Source organism: Muscardinus avellanarius, assembly GCF_963383645.1.
Source record: "Muscardinus avellanarius genome assembly, chromosome: 3".
Classification (NCBI taxonomy): domain Eukaryota; kingdom Metazoa; phylum Chordata; class Mammalia; order Rodentia; family Gliridae; genus Muscardinus; species Muscardinus avellanarius.
Window position 1 is genome coordinate 106,264,491 of NC_137788.1, and position 21,025 is coordinate 106,285,515.

At 46.7% G+C, this 21,025-nt stretch overlaps 1 protein-coding gene across 2 annotated transcripts in view; it reads right to left on the reverse strand.

Annotated features, from left to right (window-relative positions):
• The window catches only part of VTCN1 (V-set domain containing T cell activation inhibitor 1), a gene marked incomplete at both ends in the record, with an annotated part of 63,340 nt that extends 48,867 nt beyond the window's left edge, over window positions 1–14,473 (reverse strand). For both annotated transcript variants that reach the window (XM_080690891.1, XM_080690890.1), the window contains one exon: window positions 14,442–14,473. In XM_080690891.1, coding sequence (XP_080547017.1) covers window positions 14,442–14,473 — 32 coding nt within the window. The remainder of the gene's footprint in view (window positions 1–14,441) is intronic.
• Between the last annotated feature and the right edge of the window lie 6,552 nt (window positions 14,474–21,025).

The window sequence follows — 21,025 nt, forward strand, 5'->3', positions numbered from 1 at the left end:
GTGCCCCATTGCTGAGGCCATTCCTAGCCCTCGTTCGTGTTCTGGAGGCCTGCCCTCTCTCTAAGATGGTAGGCATTTAGACATCTCTGGTCTGGTCCCCCCATGGAGCTGTTAAAACAGTTTTCTGGGTCACTGGTTTGCACTTTCCATGGAGCTCTCACAGGTGAGTGTGTGCTAAAAATTATACATAACTTGTTTTTCTCTATTGAAGTGAGAAAACATATTCTTCCTAACTCCATATGCTGTTCACAAGCTGCCCCAGGCAATGATTAGAGAGCAGCCTGCGCACTGGAGCCCAGGTGGGCAGCATCAGGAGCCTGTGGGATTTTCAGATGAACTGCACACTTCTTTCACAGTTTGACACCTTTGGGGAATGCTAATGAAAGCCACCATCTTGCACTGGTGTATTTGCCTTAAGGGTAGAAAATAGCAAACTAGCAAGATAGCTGCACTTATTAAATGTAGTTCCTTTGCTTTCTGAAATTTCTCAGAAATTAGCATGTACATTCAGACAAAACTTTTACTAGGATAAGTGGAGGGGTGGGGTGTGGCTTGGTGGTAGAATATTTGCCTAGCACGTGCAAGGTCCTGGGTAGGATCTCTAGCAAAAAAAAAAAAAAAAAAAAAAAAAAAAAAAAAAAATACTGCAATTGGCTATTACTATAATTGCTACATCTATAAAAGTCAAGCAGTTCATGGATCTATTAACTTGTCTAGTAGGAAATATTAATCTAAAAATATGAGAAAATAGCCAGATTTATACTTTTCACAGTTTAATCATCCTACAATTTAAGCAGAAGTTTTAGGAGAACTCTTAAGGAAAATGTCCTTCTGGTTCCTTAAAAGAGCCAAGATCCTGACAGCTCTGCATATCAAAACATCCTCTTTCTCATGTTGAGATTATTTTTCATTAACACTTTAGAATTTTACTTTTCAAGGTTATTAAAGAAAGGCAGTGGGTCATGGCATATTGGGTTTTGTCTTTGAGGCTCCTGGGAAACCAGTTTCCTGAGGTTTTGACAAGGTGTAGCCCTAAGATGATTACCTCCTAAGATCCATCTTGCCATCAGCCCCAGCACCCAACTTCCTCAGCTGCTCCAAAAAATCTTATAATTGAAAATAAAATATATTTTTTCTAAACAAGAAAAGAACAGAATTTGGAAGCAGAAAGGACTAAACCATTGATTCCCCTGTATATACTGTATCAAGCAGTTCTGATAGAGCCCTCTTGGCCCAGCAGAGTCCTACTGTGAGCCAGTGGCCCCCTGACCTCACTGTCTCCTTGCTCACTTCAAAATAATTAGAAAAATGATTTTATTAGCCATGCATGGTGGCACACGCCTGTAATCCAAGTACTTGGGGGTGGGGGCTAAGATAGGAGGATTTCAGGTTGGAAGCTGGTCTCAGCAACTTAGTGAGGCTTTAGGAAGATGCTGTAACCAAATAAAAAATAAAATAGGACTCAGGGTATAGCTCAGAGGTAAAATGTTCCTGAATTCAATCCCCAGCACCACCCACACACACACACACACACACACACACACACACACACACACCACAGCAGATAAAATATAAAAATTTATTTTATCTACTGGTTTTGCACATCTTTTCATCTTCCCAAACATCCCCTTTCACATTCTCATGTCGTTTTAAGCCTTAACTTACTCAGCCATAAAATGGAGAGGATAAAACCCCACCTGCTTCTGTTAAAGAAGACTACATCTGGCTCATGCTGACCCCAGCAGCTGCTCCTGGTCCCTCACTGTCTTTTCCTTCCTCCTCCTATCCCTACCTCACCCTAAAGGCCTTTTTCCCTTTGCTTGCGTATTCTTCCTGCCTCTCTTTGCCTAGCTAATTCCTACTCAGGTTACAAACCATCTCTTCCAGAAAGTCTTCCATCACCACTACCAAGACTGGGGCAAAGCGATTCTAGCACATTTTGGAAGTAGTCTGGGGCAAGCAGTTAGCCTACTGTGTTATAATTGCGTATCTATCTCTCTCCCTTTCTAGTCTGAACTTAAGTGAGGATAGCCCTTGTAGCTCATTTTGAAGTACTGGGTACAATAATACATGGCCAGTGAATATTTGTTAAAGAAATAAATAATATTTGCAAACTCCTAGAAGGCACTCAATAATATTTGCTAAATAAATCAACAATGATGCAGAACTCCTAGAAGAGTGTTGGCCCACGGGGACAACTTAACATTAGAGGTTGTGATTCTGAGGTGGTGGGATTGTGAAACAGTCACTTAATATGCCGCCTCTGGAAGGAACAGAAACTACTGACCAAGATATCTAAAGTGTCAGACGACATCCTTGATGTGGACAGACTTCCTGGAAGCTGAACCCTGAGGGAGATGAGCAGAAGCGTGAATGGACATTGCTTTCATGGCCGTTGCCTATTTATTTATTTTTGTCTTTTTTGCTGTCTTTTTGGAACTAGGGATTGAATCCAGAGCGCCACACCTGCAAGGCAGATGCTTTGCCACTCAGCTACATCTCCAGCCCCTTTTGCCTATAAAGACCAAGGTAATGAGTCTTGGTACTGAAAAAAATGTTTTCTTTTCATGTGGGCAAGGCAAATTCTCACTTAAAGACACAGATGTGCCTGGTAAAGCAAGAGAGCCATGTGCTGCTGTCAACACCATTGCCATGGCCATCTTTGGTACCTTATCACCTGTGATCCTCGAGGCAGTTGTGGGAGATCTGTTCATTTTCCTTGCCTAACAAATGAAAAACTGAGGCTTGGAGAGATTGACTAGCAGAGGATCACACACAATTGGTTTGAAAAAGAACATCAAATCAGGTGCCCCGAGCAGGTGTGGTGGCACATACATATAATCCCGGTAATTTACCAAGACCATGTTTCAACATTAAAAAATAAGAAGGGCTGGGGATATAGCTTAGAGGTAGAAACCCCCTTGGGTTTGAGTCCTAGTACAAAAAACATCAATAAAGTGCTTCTGATTCCAAATCCCATCCTTTCCCCATCTGTCCTGCAGCGGAAGCAAAGTAGCCACAACCGTGCCCTCCTGTTACCGTCAGAGCACTCTATACATTATTAAGAGTATTTGACTTTTACAGATCGAGAACAAATGAGATGTAAGGGCCTGAAAGATGACATGGCTTGTTCAAGGTTTACCAGTATTTGCTTTCAGTGATCCTGAGTTGAGGGCTTTATTTCCACATACCCCATGAGAAATCAAAAAGCCTTGTTCTTATTCTTCCTGGTAATTGAGTGTTCATAGCCATGGCCCCGAGAGCCAGAAAATGTCTTTCACAGACACATTCTCTCTGGGCAGTGCCTTCCACTACAGGAGGACAAAGCTGCCAGGGCCCCATTAATGACACTCAAACCACAGCTGGCTATAATTAACCATGTCAATTAAATTAAGCCTCTGCTCTCATAGAGAAGTAACACCCTGCCTTCCAACTCTTGTCTACTTTCCTGGAGCGCCCCAATAACTCACACTTAAAACTTCTTTTTTTGTGTGTGGTACTAGGGATGGAACCCAGGGGCATTCTACCTCTGAGCTACACCCCAGTCCTATTTTTTATTCTTTATTTTGAAACAAGGTCTCACTGAGTTGCAAAGGGCCTCACTAAGTAGTAGCTGAGGCTGTCCGCCAACTGCGATCCTCCATCTCAGCCTCCCAAACACTTGGATTACAAGTGTGTGCCACCATGGCCAACTCCACACTTAAAACTTCTATGTGATCAGATCTACCAAATGATGCCAAAGGCCACCAAGTCACTGCCCAGGGTGGGTCCTAGTGGTGACCATTAGGTAGTGCATGAGTGATAGACAATCATATTGAAGACTCATCAGGGAGACTTCTGAACAGTGGGAGAAAGAAGTTAAAAAAAAAAAATTGAATGCACTGAGTAAGCCCTAGTTGAGCCATCGTCACACAGTACTCTAAACCCACCCTGTCTAACATTCCCATGTGCAATATTTAGCTCCAGAGGCTGCAGAAAAGCAGACTCAAATTCTGATGCCACGAGTCTCCAGTGTCCCCTTCTTTACAGAGGTCCCTGTACCTAGTGCTGTCTCCCTTTCATCAACTTAATTCACCCCCTAGTCGCAGGCAAATTAAATGAACAATTATAAACCAGGTGATAATAATATCCTGAAAAGAGGAACTGATAATTATAATAATGAGAAGGCAGTCAAAATAATACCCATGTCTATTTAGTATCTGTCATTTAAGGAATAATGGATTAGTCATTAATGTCACCTAATGAATTCTTCCAATTTTACAAGAGAGGAAAGGACATTGCTTAGTTACTGAAAAGTCAATTAGGGGCAAGGTTAATCAAGAAAGAATTATTGTAGAAGAAGGTCTGAAAAATATATATGATGACTTTGAATATAAAAGATGGGCAGCCATTCCAAGGAAGTGAAATGCCAGCAGCCTTTTCTTCCTGGGCAGCTGTGTCATTTGGATGGTGGGGGCAGATCCTGGAGGCTGCCCCCAGGGTCCTTGTCAATGGACTGTTTTCCACTCATGGCTTCTATTATTTTCTAATTATCTCAGGCTTGGGTCACCCAAAGGTTTCCTGATGTATATAAATAAATATTATTTTTAAACAGATTATAGTTTTATAACATTGGGTCAATCACAATGAGACTTTTTAAACTCTAAAGACTTTTTAAGTTCTCTAATATGCTAATATGCATAATCATTTACAATTATTTTCACAGGTCAAAAAAAGTGAATCCTGGCAATTTCATATGGTCCAAATATTATTCAGGACCTCTAAACTGGCTTGAGCACAGATCTCTCCTGGGGAGGATTTAGTTGCAGAATCCAACTCACCTTGGGAAAGGCTGTCTCAGTACTTATCTCCAAAGAGTAGTAAGTGCTTGAGCTGTGCATCTTACTTGGACCTGGTGATGCTCATATTCAACCGATTCTCCCAACAGAATGGGAAGACTTCCAAACAGCCTTCAAAAGGGCTTCCAAAAGAGCTGAGTTGCCAGGAAGGGTGGCCCAAAATGGCATTTTCCAATTTGATAAAAGTGCAGAAAAATATACCACTATATATAGTTACAACTGTTGCAGCATTAAGCAAGGATTTTTTTTAACTGTAAAATTGTCTTTAAAAGACACAATTGCAGTGACCGTGCAGAGTGCATAGATTTTGGTGAATTAATTTAGGAATCTAGCCAACCATTTATAAAGCTGCAGCCTTGCTTAGGATACTGCCCCAACAGCCTTGGTAGAGGGTGAGGTTGTCATTGCCCAAGGAAGTTTCTCTGCCCAAGCCTTCGGGCAAAGTGTGGCCTGCAAGGAACTCCCAGCACAGCAGCATCACAGAGCTGCTGCCCAGAAAGGTACAGTAACTGGGGAGCACCCTTTCTCTCTAGGACTCAGAAGGGAGGAAATTCTTCTGTGTGAGGTTGTTATGGAGTTTTCCCTCTACCACCCTTGTAGCACTCCCCAGTGAAGCAAAGATTTGCAAGCCCATTCCCAACATTCCTTCCATACTGCCTTTGAAGGAGCTGTGGCAGGGCAGGCAGAGCTCTTTTGTGAGCAAGAAGCACCCACAGAGCTGGCCCCAAGCAAAGGTGAGTGTAGCAGGAAGCTAGAAAATTGGCTGCTCCTGTTAAATTGCTATTACCACTAGAATGACACCATGACTTTCCCATCAACTTTAGCGGCTTCTCTCCTAACTACAAAGAGAATCACCAAGACTTGGCCTCTCTTCAAAGAAGGGAAGATGGGAATAGGAAGCAGATCCCCTGGACAGGTAGAAGCTGAAATCCAAAGCCAGCCTTTTGGCTGGAATAATTCTTTGTCTAACTCAATCTACCCCAGAGCTCTCCACCAGGATCTCTGTCTGGAAACCTCCTCTCAGGCATTAAGGGAAAGTGGTTGGGGCTCCTCTGGGGTCTAGAAAAATCTCCCTCTTACACAGCACTTGCTACTTACACGACTTCCCCTGTCATGCCTCATAGGACTTTATGAAGCCTACACCAGCCACTTTAAAGGGTAATTGTCCCTACGCTGTTACACTGTGTTCCTGGACCCTGAGACCTTTTAGCAAAGGAGAAGTTCATCATTAAATATAGGAAAAGAATGAAATGATATTTCCTTGTAACATAGCAGGTTCCCTGGCTGCAGAGCCTAGTGGTTTGAGTCAGTGTAGGGCATGGGAGGAAAACTATAACCTCCAGACCAGGTGTAGGGAGGACCATTGTCACAGGGTGAGGGAAAGGGCCAGACATCAGAAGTCTGTAATGTCATGGAAGAAAGTGTTACAAGAGAAGAAAGTGTTTCAAGAAAGAGATAGTTGGGACATCTGGGTTGGATGCTGTTGTAAAGACAAATAAAACCAGGTGTGGTGGCACGTGCCTGAACCACAGTACTTGGGATGCTGAGACAGGAGGATCACAAGTTCAAGAATGGCCTCAGCAACTTAGCAAGACTCTTAGCAACCTAGCAAGACCCTGTTTCAAAACAAAACAAAAAATTTTAAAAAGCCTAGATGTGTAGCTGGAAGTTAGAATACCTCTGGGGGTCTCAATCCCCAGTTACACACACACACACACACACACACACACACACACACACACCTCAAGTAGGATAAGAACAGTGAGATACAAACATTAAATTTGGCAATATGGAGGTGATTAGAGGCATCAACAGGAGCGATATCAGTTGGGCGTAGTGGCGCACACTTGTAATCCCAGTACTTAGGAGGCTGAGACAGGAGGAGCGCAGGTTTGCGGCCAGGCTCAGCTACTTCGTGAGGCCCTCCACAACTTAGTGAGACTCTGTTTCAAAATTAAAAAAAAAAATAGGGCTATGGGTATAGCTCGGCTAGAATGCCCCTGGGTTCCATCCCCAGTACTACAAACAAACAAAACCAGGGGCAATATCTTGGTATAGTTGGGCCAAAAAATTCAACTAGAGTAAGTTGAGAATGGAATAATAACATAGGTGGTTTAAAATAAGTGTGTGCTAAGTGCTTTGTATATGTTAGCTCACATAATTCTCACAATGAGTCTATGAAGTAGACTAACATTGTCCCCATTTTACATATGAAGACCTCAGGCGCAGAGAGATTAAACAGCTCGCCCAAGGCCACACAGTAGAGAGTGGCAGAGCTGGGAATGGGCGGACCCCAGCAGCCTGGCTCCACTCAGCGCTCAGAATTGCCACATCCACAAAGCAGAGGAAGATCCATCACTCCAGACAACTCTCGCAACAAGTTTCCTGAGAAGGAGGAAAGAGGGAGGGGGTAGCTGGAACAATTGTGAGGCTTAGAGATGGTTTTTCTTTTTAAAATAGAAAATCAGGACACATGGATTGCACACTGACTGAGATAATAGAGGTGCAGAGGAGAGACTGATGACGCCGGCTGGAGGAAGTGTTCGTGAACTGGGACATGAGAGGGATCTGGGGGGCACAGAAGGGTTGACCTTTGATAAGAGTTGAGTGAACCCTCAGGACCCAGAAGGAGGAGGCAGAGAAAAAGGCCACCGATGAATGTAGCAGGTGGGAAATGAGAAGATGAAGGAGCACCTGTCTGCTGCTTTCTATTTCTCTCAGCGAAGGATGAAGCAAGATAATTATCTGAGACCTGGGTCAGGAGAAGGGGATGGGGTTTTGTCAGAGGACTGCAGAGAGAAGAGAGGTGTGGAATGGCCATTCTGGGAGTGTGGGTACAAAGAAAACACACTAAGGAGGACAGATCGGTAGATAAAAGGCAATTCAATACCCCTAAATATTATGGATGCTCTCTCTGTCTCTCAAATCTTTTATGGTTTTTATTTCATGAAATTTTTCATTCTAAATCTGTAGAAAAAGAGAGAAGGAAAATTGCCTATTCTTTCTCCCGTTACTGCTGCGTTGGGAGTAGTAGGAATGCGTTTGGAAGCAACGCGATAGTAAATCTGAAGTATTCCAGGCAGATGTTTGGGGATCGTGGAGAGCTAATATAAAGAAAAATACAGCCTGGATTTCTTACCTGTAGAAACTTAATGCTTTTCCTTTTGTTTCTTCGAGACTCACTCATTCCTCCTTAGAACATTTCTTAGAGAAGAAAGGTAAGAAATGGTCGTAGGTGAGATTTATGTCTCTCTGGATTCAATCTTTGCAGGCTTTTTTTTTCAGAGTATCGAGGGGCACAGAGAGACTGATAACATAGTGCATCTTGAACCTGAGCAGGCAGCAGAGGCATCTGGGGGGCCTGTTACCCACAGATTTCTGGGCCTACCCCCAGAGTTTCCAAGTCAGTAGGTCTGGGGGCAGGAGCTGAGTATTTTCACTTGTAGCAGTTCACTGATGGCCCACTGGTCAGCAGCCCACACTCTGTCTAGGTGAGTGCTGGGACAGATGGGAGTGTGCCACCTCAAGAGGCAGAGGATTTCCCCGTATCTCACAGGACAGGGATAGAAAGAAGACATCTCAGATCCATTGACATTCCAGAACATTCCAGAAACAAAGGTTCTTATTGAACTTGTCACCCCCTCCCCCAGCTCCCGTCGGAACACTTTGTTTCCCTTTAAAAACATCCAGAGGGAATCATTCAATAAGTGTAACTAACACAGAAAGGTCTAACTATGTTCCAGATGCTTCTCTGAGCTCTCTGCATGCACCAAATCCATTAGACTTTGCAACAACAGCAAGAGCTAGGTACTATTATTAGCACCCAATTTACCAACAAGGAAAGAAAGATAGAGAGGTTATGTAAGTTATTTGAGGTCACTCGGCCAAGAAGAGGAGAGGTCGACTGGATATCTATACCTATATCACATATTTCTACTTTTTCAAATGTCAAGAGAACATGGCCGAAGCTTTGGCCTCAGATTTGAGGACCCATGATGCTTGGGTAAAACATGGGCTGTGTGGTTCAACAGTGTTTTTAGGGGAGACCACTAAGCCATATGGGATCATTGCAAAAGCCCTGTTCTACCATTCTTTAGCTGCATACCTTATTTTGATGGTCTGCTTGATACAATGAGGGTGCACCTACTTTCTGAATTCTCAGGCCTTCCACTCCTCCCTGGAGGACTCGCTCACCCACAGCAGCCGCCCAATACAGCAGAGCACTGTCCGTGGGCTCCAGGCTCTGCTGCTCTGGGGATGGCTCCCTCACCACCAGCTACGCTCTCCTGCCGAGGAGTCACTGGACCCCAAGGAAGGAGTTCTTGATGGTGATGAGTTGGGTTCTGCTTTACGTGGCAGGAGAGGAAGGAGAGCTGACGAGACAGATGCTGTTCTAGTGAAGTCACATAGAGGACCAGGGAGGCACTTGCTGGTTCCTGCCATTGGGAGACAGTGAGCGCATCATCTTGCCTCAACATCTTGCCTCTATGAAATGGAGATAATTAGGAGTGTGAGGCAGGTTAGCTAATTAACCATTAAGAAGCACTTGGTCATAGTTCCACAATTCCAGTTGCACCCTGAAGGTTGCTGCTCTCAGTGTGGGCCACGCCTTATCAGAAGATCAAGGTGCTGAGCTGTACACAAAAGGTCCTCCCAGGCTACCTCACTCACTTGACTCTCTTCACCGTCACCTTTTACACATGACGCTGGCAGACCCAGGTATTTATTTATTTATTTGTGGCACTGTGGGCTGAATCCAGGAGCAGTCTACCTCCAAACTATACCCCAAATCTTTTTTTTTTTTTTAATTTTGAAACAGGGTCTCATTAAATTGCTGAGGGTTTTGCTAAGTTGCCGAGGCTGGCCATGCATTTCCTATCCCCTTGTCTCACCCTCCCAAGTCCTGAGATTGCAGGTGTGCACCTCACACCCCACTGATACTTATTGAGTCGACCCTGGAAACTTCAGGTTTCGAGAATGAACCTCCTTTCATAGATAATGAAAGGTGGGAGGGCTGGATTTCTTTTCCAAAACAAGAATCTAGAAAACGCTTTGAAAATTCATTCCCCAGGGTGTTGTTAATCGTCTTTAAGAAATTCCAGTGGCAGTTAATCCAAAGTGCACCCTCACTAGAACATCTTTTTTCAGGGACAGAAAAGCCAGTGCGGTTATGGAATTGAAATTTTTACGGAGAGCCAGCCAGGTGCTGGGCATTGCACAGGGACTTGCAAATCATGACCATGGTCATAGCTAACACTTACAGAGCTTCTAGACGGTGCCAGTCACCTAACTACCACATGGTATTCACACAACCCTAGCAGTCAGGTAATGTTACCAGCCCTTTTTTATTTTTGTGCTTATTATTTATGCTTTTATTGGTGCATTGTAATTATGCATCATAGTAAGGCTCAAAGTCATACAAACACTAATGCGCAGAGCACCTGCTGTGTTTCTATCCTCATTCGCCCCCACCCTCACCCCTCCCCATACATGCTAGTGAGATTGGTAGTAACGCCTTCATATATGGACATAGCAGTATTTGAACTCTTTCCTTCCTCATTCTCCTTTTCCCCTTCCTCTCTCCCTACCCCAGTCCCCTTTCACTACTCTATTGGCCTCTCTCCTCATTCATATGAAGCCTCTTAGGTTTACTATTTTCTCTCTGGCTTCCAAATATGAGATAGAACATGTGACCCTTGACATTCTGAGGCTGGCTGATCCCACTTAGCACAGTATTCTCTAGTTCCGTCCATTTTCCTATAAATGACCTACTTATGGGCTGAGTAAAATTTTATTTTCTTTCTTCATTCATCTGTTGAGGGCCCATAATTTCGCTATTGTGAATTGCCCTGCTATAAACGTGCATATGCGTGTAGCACTATAGTATGCTGACTTCAGTTCTTTTGGAAGGATAATGAGTAGTATCAGCCCCATTTTATAGATAGAGGACCGCGGCTCACCCAGGGTAAGCATTCCTCTGGGAAAAGGATGTGAACTGAGCAGTCTAGTCCCAGCACCGGATGCAGAGCCACGGTGCTGCCCCGCCTCCCAACAAGGAGCAAGACAAATCCAAATCCTGGAGGAGCTAACCCTAGCGAGGGCCGCAGCTGGGCACTGGGAGAAGACATTTAGTAAAAAATCTGACCATGGACACAAAGAGGCAATTAATGGCAACTGGAAATATCTGGGAGGCTTCAAAGGGGAAGTGGCACATGAGCTGAGTGTTGAAACAAGTGACATTACAACAGGTGGAGATGGGGAGAGGGCGCAGGAGATCAGGTGCCCTCAAGAGGGGCAGGAGCAGCGGTGCCACCTGTTTGGGTATTTCTTCCAATGCACAATTTATCCTAGTTTCCAGATTCCTGGCATAGTCATGGGGTGGGCTCTGAAGGCCCTGAAACCTCAGATTTTATAAGCTCAGAGACCAATAGCTGGGCTGCACTTATCTCATAATGTTTAAAGTATCAACATGACCTGTGTTGAGATCTCCCCGGGCCAGGCTCAGGCGAGCTTGCACGGGTTGCTACACATTCTCTGGCCATCAAGCTCTGCAGTGTCTGAGCAGCACCGGCTCGCAAACATGGGAGGAATGGGAGACCAAGATTCAAGCCCTCCCCCTCTCCCCCCCCCATTGGTGGTGCTCCTTTTTTATGTCTGTCTGTCTGTCTGTCTGTCTGTCTGTCTGTCTCTGTACTGGAGATTGAACCCAGGGGAATTCGACCATCAAATTACGCACTAGCTTTTATTTTCTATTTTGAAACAGGGTCTTGCTAAGTTGCTGAGGGTGTCACTAAGTTGCTGAGACTGGCCTCAAACCTGCAATCTTAGCCTCCTAAGTACTGTTTTTACAGGCGTGCACCACCACTCCTGGCTTCTCAATTCTCTCTTATTTACCTTCGTTTACTACAAAGATACTTGCTCCTTTTTTGCCTTGTAGCTTTCATCTGTTGCCCTGTTTTCATCAACTTGTGTTACTGGTACAGAGCCAGCCCCGGGTGCTCCACGAAGCTCTGCTCCATTGAGATTCTAGACTTCTCTATTGTGATCTCTTCCTACCTCTTTTCCATTTATTCCCAATTTTCTCAATTCCTCTTCCTCTGCTCACCATGAGGTGTTCCTTCTTCGCTCCCCCACCCTGTCCCTTGCTTCTCTCCCTCTGCTCTCCTTAGAAGACACCCCAAGACTATTCCAGCTGTGAGATGGGGCACACAGGCTCACACCAGCCCTGACCCCTCCCAGTTCCAGCTTCCTGCCTCTGCTGCCCACTGAGCACTCCATCTGAAGGCCCCAGGGGCCCCTCAAATTCCATACACACCCAAGTTCTCTCTCTCCTCTCTCTCGACTCACTCTGTCCAGTCCAGGAACATGGCAATTGCTCCTGCTCTGCCCTTTGCTTCACCCACCACCTTACCTCCCTTCTGATCATTGATTAACTACCTCCAAATGCAAGTCCTAAATGTTTCTCAAATCGATTTCCTTTCCCTAGATCTCTACTTCGGGTCCTTATTTGAAGCACCTGTCTCCCAACTCGTCCGCTGCCTGCAGGTGTCTGCCCATCAAGATAAAAACCTCCAAGGTGCCCTGCTGGAGAGCCTTCGAGGGCTACTCGAGTTCTCGGTCTGGCTCAGGAGGCCCCATGTGACCGACCACACAGCTCTGAGGTGGTCTGAGGAGGTCGGGCACGCTGGGAGCTGTGCGTGTGCAGTCCATCCCTGAGCAGCATGCACTCAGGGAGCCAAGTTGAAGGTGTTAACCCTGGGCATTCATGGAATAGTCCTCAGAGTCAGCCTGCGATGGCAGGCCCTCATATATGCACAACACAGCACTGTAGTAGTGATCACCTCAATGAGAGATACCATTATGAATTCATGAAATCACGGCGGAGCTCCACCTGCATTCCTAGGACAAGCTTCCCAGACCCTGGTTCCCACTGAAGTCGCCCATTGTCCCTTTTCCTGCGACTCCTTTGCACAAAGGATCTGCCACCCTTGTGGCCTGTCCCTGCTTTTGCAGCTGCAGAGCAGGAATGACTACCTAGGCAACTGGGGCCAACAAGAGCAGCCTCTGTTGATTCCAGTGGGTCTCTGCAGGGTGGGGGATCTGCATTTTGAACGCCCACCTCTTGCTAATCCTCCAGCAAAACCAGTCAGGCTGGTTGCAGTGTATTATTAGAAAGCCCACACGCCTGTCCTTGGAACAACAAAGCCACTTGTTGCATATTTCCCTCCCATGGGACCAAGGCAGGAGGAAGGGGGCTGGGGGCCAGGCCGGTGGGGGCAGGGGCCAGCAGAGCGCAGGGCAGGGAGCTTGGGGTCTGGAGTGAGATCCAGTGCAGGTAAAGCTGCCCTGACCTCCACATGGCCCCGAGGCCTTCAGCAATGACTTAATTTCTCTGAGATGGTAATAAACCTTCATTAGAGCATAGCGATTGATGCTCAAGGAGACACTACTAAAAGGCACCTAGTGTCATCTCACAAAGCACTGGCTCCTCTGACAGTGTGCTTCCTGGAGAAGTTCTCTCGGGGCAGAGTAGTGGGCTTTTCCAGGGTCTGATGGCGCACCATGTCCTGGCCAGGCACAGGGTGGGGGGTGCTGCGCTGACCCCCTGCTGATCCTGCTGAGTCCCTGCCGCGCTGCCCCAGCACTGGTGGTTTCAGGTGAACATAAGAGCGCTGACGTTTTGTTTGAAGGAAAAAGCTTTTCTAGGTGCCTCTGGGAAGTGGTGTACCCTCAGTCTTTTCCCAAAATTTTCACTGTTGCTCTGGATTCCTTCTTCCTCCTCCTTCCCCCACCCTTCCCTTTTTTTTCCTTCTTTTCATTGGAGAAGACAGAAGTTGGAGGACTGATCCTTCAAAGAGCTCCTAGCATTAACAAGTCGGTCTTCCTAAGCCCTGTAATGAGTTGTGACTGATAATTGAATCACCAACCATTTCAAGGAAACCTCTTCACTCCCTATCTCTTTCTTTCCAGAAAGGTAAATCCTGTGCTGTGGGGGAAAAGAAGCAACGAGGATATGGCTAAATGGGAGAAGCTAAAGGCAGGGAGGCCTTGCTTCTTTCTAGGCAGTGGTCGCAGCTGCTGCTGCCTGGGCCTCCTGTCCCAGGGCTCCCATCCTTGGGTGGGGGTGGGTAGTGTACTACGGGTGCAAAGTGGTACAGAGGAATTACACCCACAAAGAGTCACAGCACGTTCACCCCATTCATCCTCAAGGCTGTCTAGAGGGTCTCTTGCGTCCCAGCCATTGCCATTGAACCCCTCCTGTCTCAACAAGCAGGCCCTGCCACCTTGCTCAGCACCCCCAAGTGCTCAGAACCTGACGTCTCAGTGGAGCCCCTAGCCTGCTACACACTCTCGCAGCCCAGGGCTATGCCCTCTGCAGCAGGCCACCAACCCAACCCCATCCCCGGCCCCACATGGGTGGCCCCAGTGGCTGGGGTGTCACATTGAATCCAGTTAAGTCTTGCGCGGCAAGGCTCCCACCACCCCAATGCTGGATCTGCTATGGGTACTGGCGGGCATTATGGGACAGCCAAGCAGGTCTCAGCACCCCCAAAAGACCTCACCTCTGTTCTTAACCTGTAAAAATAGAGAAGAGTGCCTTACCTCCAGAAGATGATCTGCCCCAGGGAAGCCATGGCAAGGGGCAGGGTCCTGCCTGAGGTGCGGCCTGGTGCTGGGGTGCCTGGAGCTGCCGCTGCCCTCCCGGATGCCGTGACTCACAGCAGGCTCCAGTGTGCTGGCCTTAAATAGCGCGGGCCGGGAGGGGTGCACTCAGGTATGAGGAAACAGCTCTGCTGTGCAGAATCGCCTGTGGCCGGCCGCCTGCTCCCAGCCAGCCAGGGGAGCCAAGAGCCAGGCGGCCTTTGCAAGCCCCGGCCAGGCACCCGGCAAGAAGGAGACGCTTCCCAGGCTGTGCTTCAGGGCTTGTATTCAACTCAGGACTTCCCTTACCTGTGAAAGGGAGCCCTAAAGGAGATTTAGTCCAAAATAAGAGGGGACTGGAAGCACTCATTGTCAGGCTGTACCAGGAAGCAAGACCCCATCCCTGCTGTGGCTGATGCCCGGGCAGAGGCTGGGTCACTCCTGCTAGGGTTTCTCATGAAGGCGATTCTTTATAGGGGGGCCTCAGAAAGGCCATGAGCTGAACAAGAGTGCTGAATTTGTTGTGCAAGACCGAGCTCAGCTTGGACTTCCAAGACTGCCCAGCTGTGTGGACGAGCCTTTTCTAGTTTCCTTCAGTGAGAAGGTTGGAGGACCGGCTCATTTCCTTTTTTATTTTTTTGAGATTGCAAAGGGCACTGAATATTTATGACATAGGACCACTGCTGCTAAAGGTGAGTTCGCAAAAATGACCTCCGACATTTCCAATGAGACAGGTTGCTGCTTAAGGCACAACACTTGCTCTCTGCCTGGTGCTTCCTCCATACTTGGAGGGAAGTGCTCACGACTGCTTGTGACTGCTTATAGTGAAGGTGCTTCAGACATTCTGCACAATCATCCCAGCCTCAGTCCATTGGCTCCTGAAGGAAGGAGGATGGCGTGCTAAGGGAAGGCATCAGGAAAGAGGGCAATGACAGTGGAAAGATCTTTGTAACCAAACAGAGCTAGGTCCTCATCCTGGGTGGCTTTGGGGAAATTGCTTTGCCTCTCTTCATCTCTTACTGAGTGGGTTGGTTGGTTGGCTGGTTGGTTTGAGGGTCCATGTGCCTTCCCTTTCCCCAGAGTAAGTCAAGAGCAATGCCCTGGAACCCATGATGTATCTAGGCAGAAATCCTTCCCAGGTTTGGGGAAGCCTAGGACTGTGGGAGCAATGGTTGCTATGCTTCTTAGATGTTCTGAACAAAGGCCCAAGGATTCTGCTTAATGAGCCCGAAAGAACATTCCCACCTCAAACATCTTCTCCAGCCACCCAGCATCACTAAGGGAAGGCCCAAGGAAAGCCTTGGAGGACAACCCAGCAGAGAGCCCTCCCAGTGAGAGAGAAAACGGCCAAAGGAAGATGACTGACTGAGCCCCCCAGCCACGAGGGCAGGCATCCCTCGCAGGGAAAAGCATTCTGTCACCTCTGGAGGAACACATAGACATTTCTCTGGTTCCAACTCCAAAACCTGTACAGTAAGACACATAAAACAATGGAGAAAGTCACTGTAAAGCAAACACTGTGTGTGTGGTGGTGGTGGGGAGGAGATAGAGAAAGAGAGCGAGAGTGAGAGAGAGAGAGAGAGAGAGAGAGAGAGAGAGAGAGAGAGAGAGGAGAGAGAGAACTTAAATCTCAACGCACTGATCTGTCCAGCGCTTGAGGTTACTTTTCTCTGAGACTCTCTGCTAATGTCTCCCACTCTGTGCCCAGGTTGCCTTCCTTCTGGCTTCTCCACAGTTCTCTCTCCTGCCCACCCTTCTCATAGCACACAGATCCCTGGGGTGGCCTCACCCGCTGCTCTGCTTCAGCAGCCCCTATGTCTGGAGCTCCCGGCAGCTGTATCCCAGCTCATGCCCTGACTGTGCTCTTGCCCACACAGCCAGCTGCATAGGGAACATCCCCACCTGCTGTCCTCCAGAGGCCACAGAACTAGAAAGCATCATGTGCGCCCTAACCCACCGTGCCCTTGTTAGAAGAGCACCTCTTGGAGCACAGCAGCCTCATGGGCTGGTGCAGGGGTGAAAGGTCACTGGAATAAATTGACAATGATCAAATAGGAAAAAAAGGTAAACACATCAATCAATGTGCAAAAGGGGAAAGCTACAGCGTAGGGGAAATAGAAGGCATGGGGTCACCCACTTAACAGTGTTCAAAAACTTACAGAGTTTTTGAACATGGGGGTGCATGCTTGTAACCCCAGTACTGGGGAGGCTGAGACAGGAGGATTACAGGTTCAAAGCCAGCCTCAGCAGCTCAGTGAGGCCCTCCACAACTTCGTGAGACCTTGTTTCAAAATCAAGAATAAAAAATAGAGCTGAGTGTGTAGCTCAGAGGCAGAATGCTTCTGGGTTCAATTCCCAGTATGGAAAAAAAAATAAAGCAAAACAACAACAACAATAACAACAACAACTTTATAGATAGCCAGGTGTGGTGGCATACACTTGTAATCAGTACTTTGGAGGCTGTGACAGGAGGATCATAGGATCGAGGACAGCCTCGGCAAGTAGTAAGACTCATCAAGCTAACAAGACCCTGTTTTCAAATAAGAAAGAAAATCAGGCTGGGGGTGTAGTTCAAAGGTAGAACGCCTCTGGGTTCAATCCCCAGTATCACAAAAAATAAATAAATAAAGCAACTTGTAGACCCCCCTCTCCTATAGGCAAAATGAATGGTCGTCAAGACAGCCTCTTAGGCATTGGGATGTGCCCAAGTCACTGTTGGGCAGGGAAAGTTGGCCCAGGTGTGGTTACACTCCTCAAGGGGATGTGGGGCTTTCAGGGTGGGATGGATGGCAGCTGGGTTCTGTTTGCAGTCTGATCTTTGTGTATTTGTGTGTATGTGTGTGGTGGGGAGGGGACTGGGATTGAACCCAGGGGTGTTCTACCTCCAAGCCACACCCCAGACCTTTTTAAATTTTGTTTTGTTTTGAAACAGGGTCTCACTAGGTTGCTGAGAGTTTCTCTAAGTTGCTGAGGCTGGCTTCGAAACTGCGATCTTCCTGTCTATGCTTAATGAAGATAAGAGATTCCAGAGAGTCTCTTCTTCAGCTGGATGGGCAGAAGCAAAGCAGCTCTCATTTAGGTCGAATGCTCAGCCTGCCCCCAAACATCATACTTTTTGGGTATCATTCTTTGAACCCAATACTAGATTGCACAAGTCAGAAACCTTGAAGTCAGCTTTCCTCCCCACTCCCATGCTCCCCCATCTCATGGATCATGAAGTCTCCTGACTTGGTTTGTTTGCTAGGGCACCATAACAAAGTGCCACAGAGCAGGTGAAATGAACGGTAAGAGATGTGTTCTCTCACATTCTGGAGGAAACAAGTTCAGAACCAAGGCGCTGGCAGGCTTGCTGTTTCTCCGGCCTGCCCTCTGGCTCATCAAAGACAGATGCTGTCTGTCTCTGTACCTGCATGGGGTCTTCCTTCTGTGCACTGTCTAGCCTAGTCTCCCTTCCTGTGAGGACACCAGTCACAGTGACCTAGGGCACACCTCATGACCTCATTTGCCTTTAACTGATCCTTTAACGGTCCTGTCTCCAAATACACTCACATTCTGAGGTACTCATGGCTAGGACTTCAACATATGAGTGTGTGTGTGTGTGTGTGTGTGTGTGTGTGTGTGTGTGTAGGAATTGAACCCAGGGGCATTCCAACTCTGAGTTATACTTCTAGCCCTTTAAAAAATTTATGTTTTGGCCGGGCGTGGTGGTGCACGCTTGTAATCCCCGCGCTTGGGAGGCAGAGACAGGAGGATCGCGCAGGTTCGAAGCCAGCCGCCCGCGCTGGCTTAGGAGACCCTGTTTCCAAATAAAAAAATGTAAAAAATAGGTCTGGGAGTGTAGCCCGGAGGTAGAAGGGCTTCCAGGAACCCCAGTACCACCAAAAAAAAAAAAAAAATTTTATGTTTTGAAGCCAGATGTGGTGGCGCACGCTTGTAATCCCAGCATTTGGGAGGCTGAGACCGGAGGATCGCGGTTTGCAGATAGCCTCAGCTACTTAGTGAGGCCCTCCGCCACTTAGTGAGACCCTGTTTCAAAATAAAGAATAAAAAATAGGTCAGGGGGTGTAGCTCAGGGGTCTAATGACCCTGGGTTCCATCCCTAGACCCACAAAAAAAAATTTATGTTTTGAAACAGGGTCTCACCAGATTGCCGAGAGTCTTGCTAAACTGTTGAGGCTGGCCTCAGACCTGTGGTCCTCCTGTCTCAGCCTCTCAAGTACTGAGATTACAGGTGTGTGCCACCATGCCTGGTTTACATATGAGCTTTTTGAGAGAGAGAGAGAGATAATCCAGCCCATATAGTTCTTTATGCCTTTAAACCATGCTTTCTATCTCTCTCTCCAATACAATGCCTAATTTCAACTCCTCATCATTTCCCACTTGAATTAAATTATTTTAATTTATTAGCATCATTGCCCAGCCCCTAGGGTGCCCCCCGTTTCTGCTAGAGTGATATTCTTTTTTGTTGTTGTTGTTAATTTTTATTTATTTTTTTCTTTTAACAATTTTTTTATTGAACATAAATAGTATACATTTAAACTAAATTTAGTGCCCTCTCCCCCCCGCCCTCGCTTTCCCTTCCCCCCTCCCACCAATGGCTGTCCAGGTTAACCATGTCTTATTCATAATTTTACACATGTTCAGATGTAGACTCTCATTAATGAAGATCAGCCTTCCTCCTCTCCTATCTTTCCATTCAAACTTTGCTGATATTTCCCCTCCATTATATGGAGTCCCACTGGTATCCTTTGTGTTTCCTAGTTTGGGCATATTAGAGGAAACATATGTTCCTTCTCCTTCTGTGCTTGGCTGATCTCACTTAACATAATGTTCTCCAGGGCTTTCCATCTTCTTGCAAATGATATAATTTTGTTCTTCTTTATGGCTGAATGGAATTCCATTGTGTATATTTCCCACAGTTTTGCTGTCCATTCATCTGTTGATGGTGACCTGGGTTAGAGTGATCTTCTTAAAATGCGGGTCTGATGGACAGCTTGCCCGCTCATGGTCTGGCTGCTGTCTGCATCTCTAGAGCTTTGTCTCCTGTCCCTCTTCCTCGTTCTGTGAACCAGCCACGCTGAGCTGCCCTGGGCATCCCTGAAATGTCATGGTCTCCCGTGTTCTCTCTGCCTTTATACATATTTCTTTCTCTGCTCTGCCTTTTTCTTGTTTTATATACAATCTATGGGAAACGTCAACCTCCATCTGGGGCCCAGGTGACCTGGTGCTGACTTCTGGGCTCCTGAACTGTGGCTGTTGACGCGTGCCGTGCATGTCCTTCACTAGAAGTGCCTTAAAGATGGAAAAGGTATGGGATCCTCTTTGTATTCCACTTCAGCATAAGGCATGTGCAAAGTAAGCAGTAATTAAATGCTGAACAAATGCGTATTTTTCCTTCGCAGCACACAATAATAGTACTATTTCTTGTTTGGCATCTGTCTCATTGCTAGTCTCTGAGCTCCTAGAGGATAAAAACTATGCCTCATTCATCTTTTTTGTCACGAAGGCCTAGCACCAACCCGGACATAAAGAGGACTGGGTGACACTTGATGGATGTGTTGGCAGGGATCCACTCGGGGTGCGATCCATCAAATACCTAGTGGAGGAGACAGCTCCTGAGCTGGACCGACACTGTTAGAGGCAGGAGGGTAAAGATGCATTTCAAATAGAGGAGCCCTTTAGGATGAGGACGAAAGGCAGAGCAGATGTTTGAAACAAACAAAATCTGTTTTCTCCCTGTTGATCTTGAGGGAGAGAGTAGCAGAGACAGACAGAAACAAATTTAGTGTATCTGGGAACAGACAGTCTTCCCATTTTTGTTTAAAGTTCTTTAAAGAGCCTAGTCACTCAGAGTTATATTTTCTCCTAGTGTATCTGTACGTTTTCGTAGGCACCAGGTGTAAAGTTCTCCAGAATCAGAGCCCATCCCGATGGTGAGGTGGAGAATCAGAGCCCATCCCGATGGTGAGGTGGAGAGCACCCACATAGGTGTGGTCTTTACATTTCCCACAGAAGTTTATGAGCTCCTGTAATCCTTACCTGAGCCCTATCACAGGAGTTTAACAAATGATGATCTGTCTCCTAAATTAAGGGATTTGGGCCAAGGTCAAATAATTTGATTTTCCTCAGGTTTTACGTGTCAGTGTGTATCAATGGGGCCATATTAATAAAAAATGATACTTCCCTAATTCATGACACTACCTTTTAAGGCAAAAACTTCTAACTCACCTGTGGCTTTGGCATTCTCAAGATGTAATACAAAAGTTCTTAGAAATGCGAACTATGGTGGATTCACCACCAAGGGACCCAAGAATTCTGCCTTCCCTTACTGAAGCCCAAACTGACCTTGGGCATGGCCACCGAAACATTAGCAAGCAGAGCAGAGGCTTGAACAGCGCCTGTGCCCATGGAGGATGCTTCTGCTACCAAGGGAAAGAGTGCTACAAGCTGGGCATGGTGACGCACGCTTGTAATCCCAGCATTCAGGAGGCTGAGAGAGGAGGATCATGGTTCGCAAACAGCCTTAGCTACTTAGCGAGGTCATT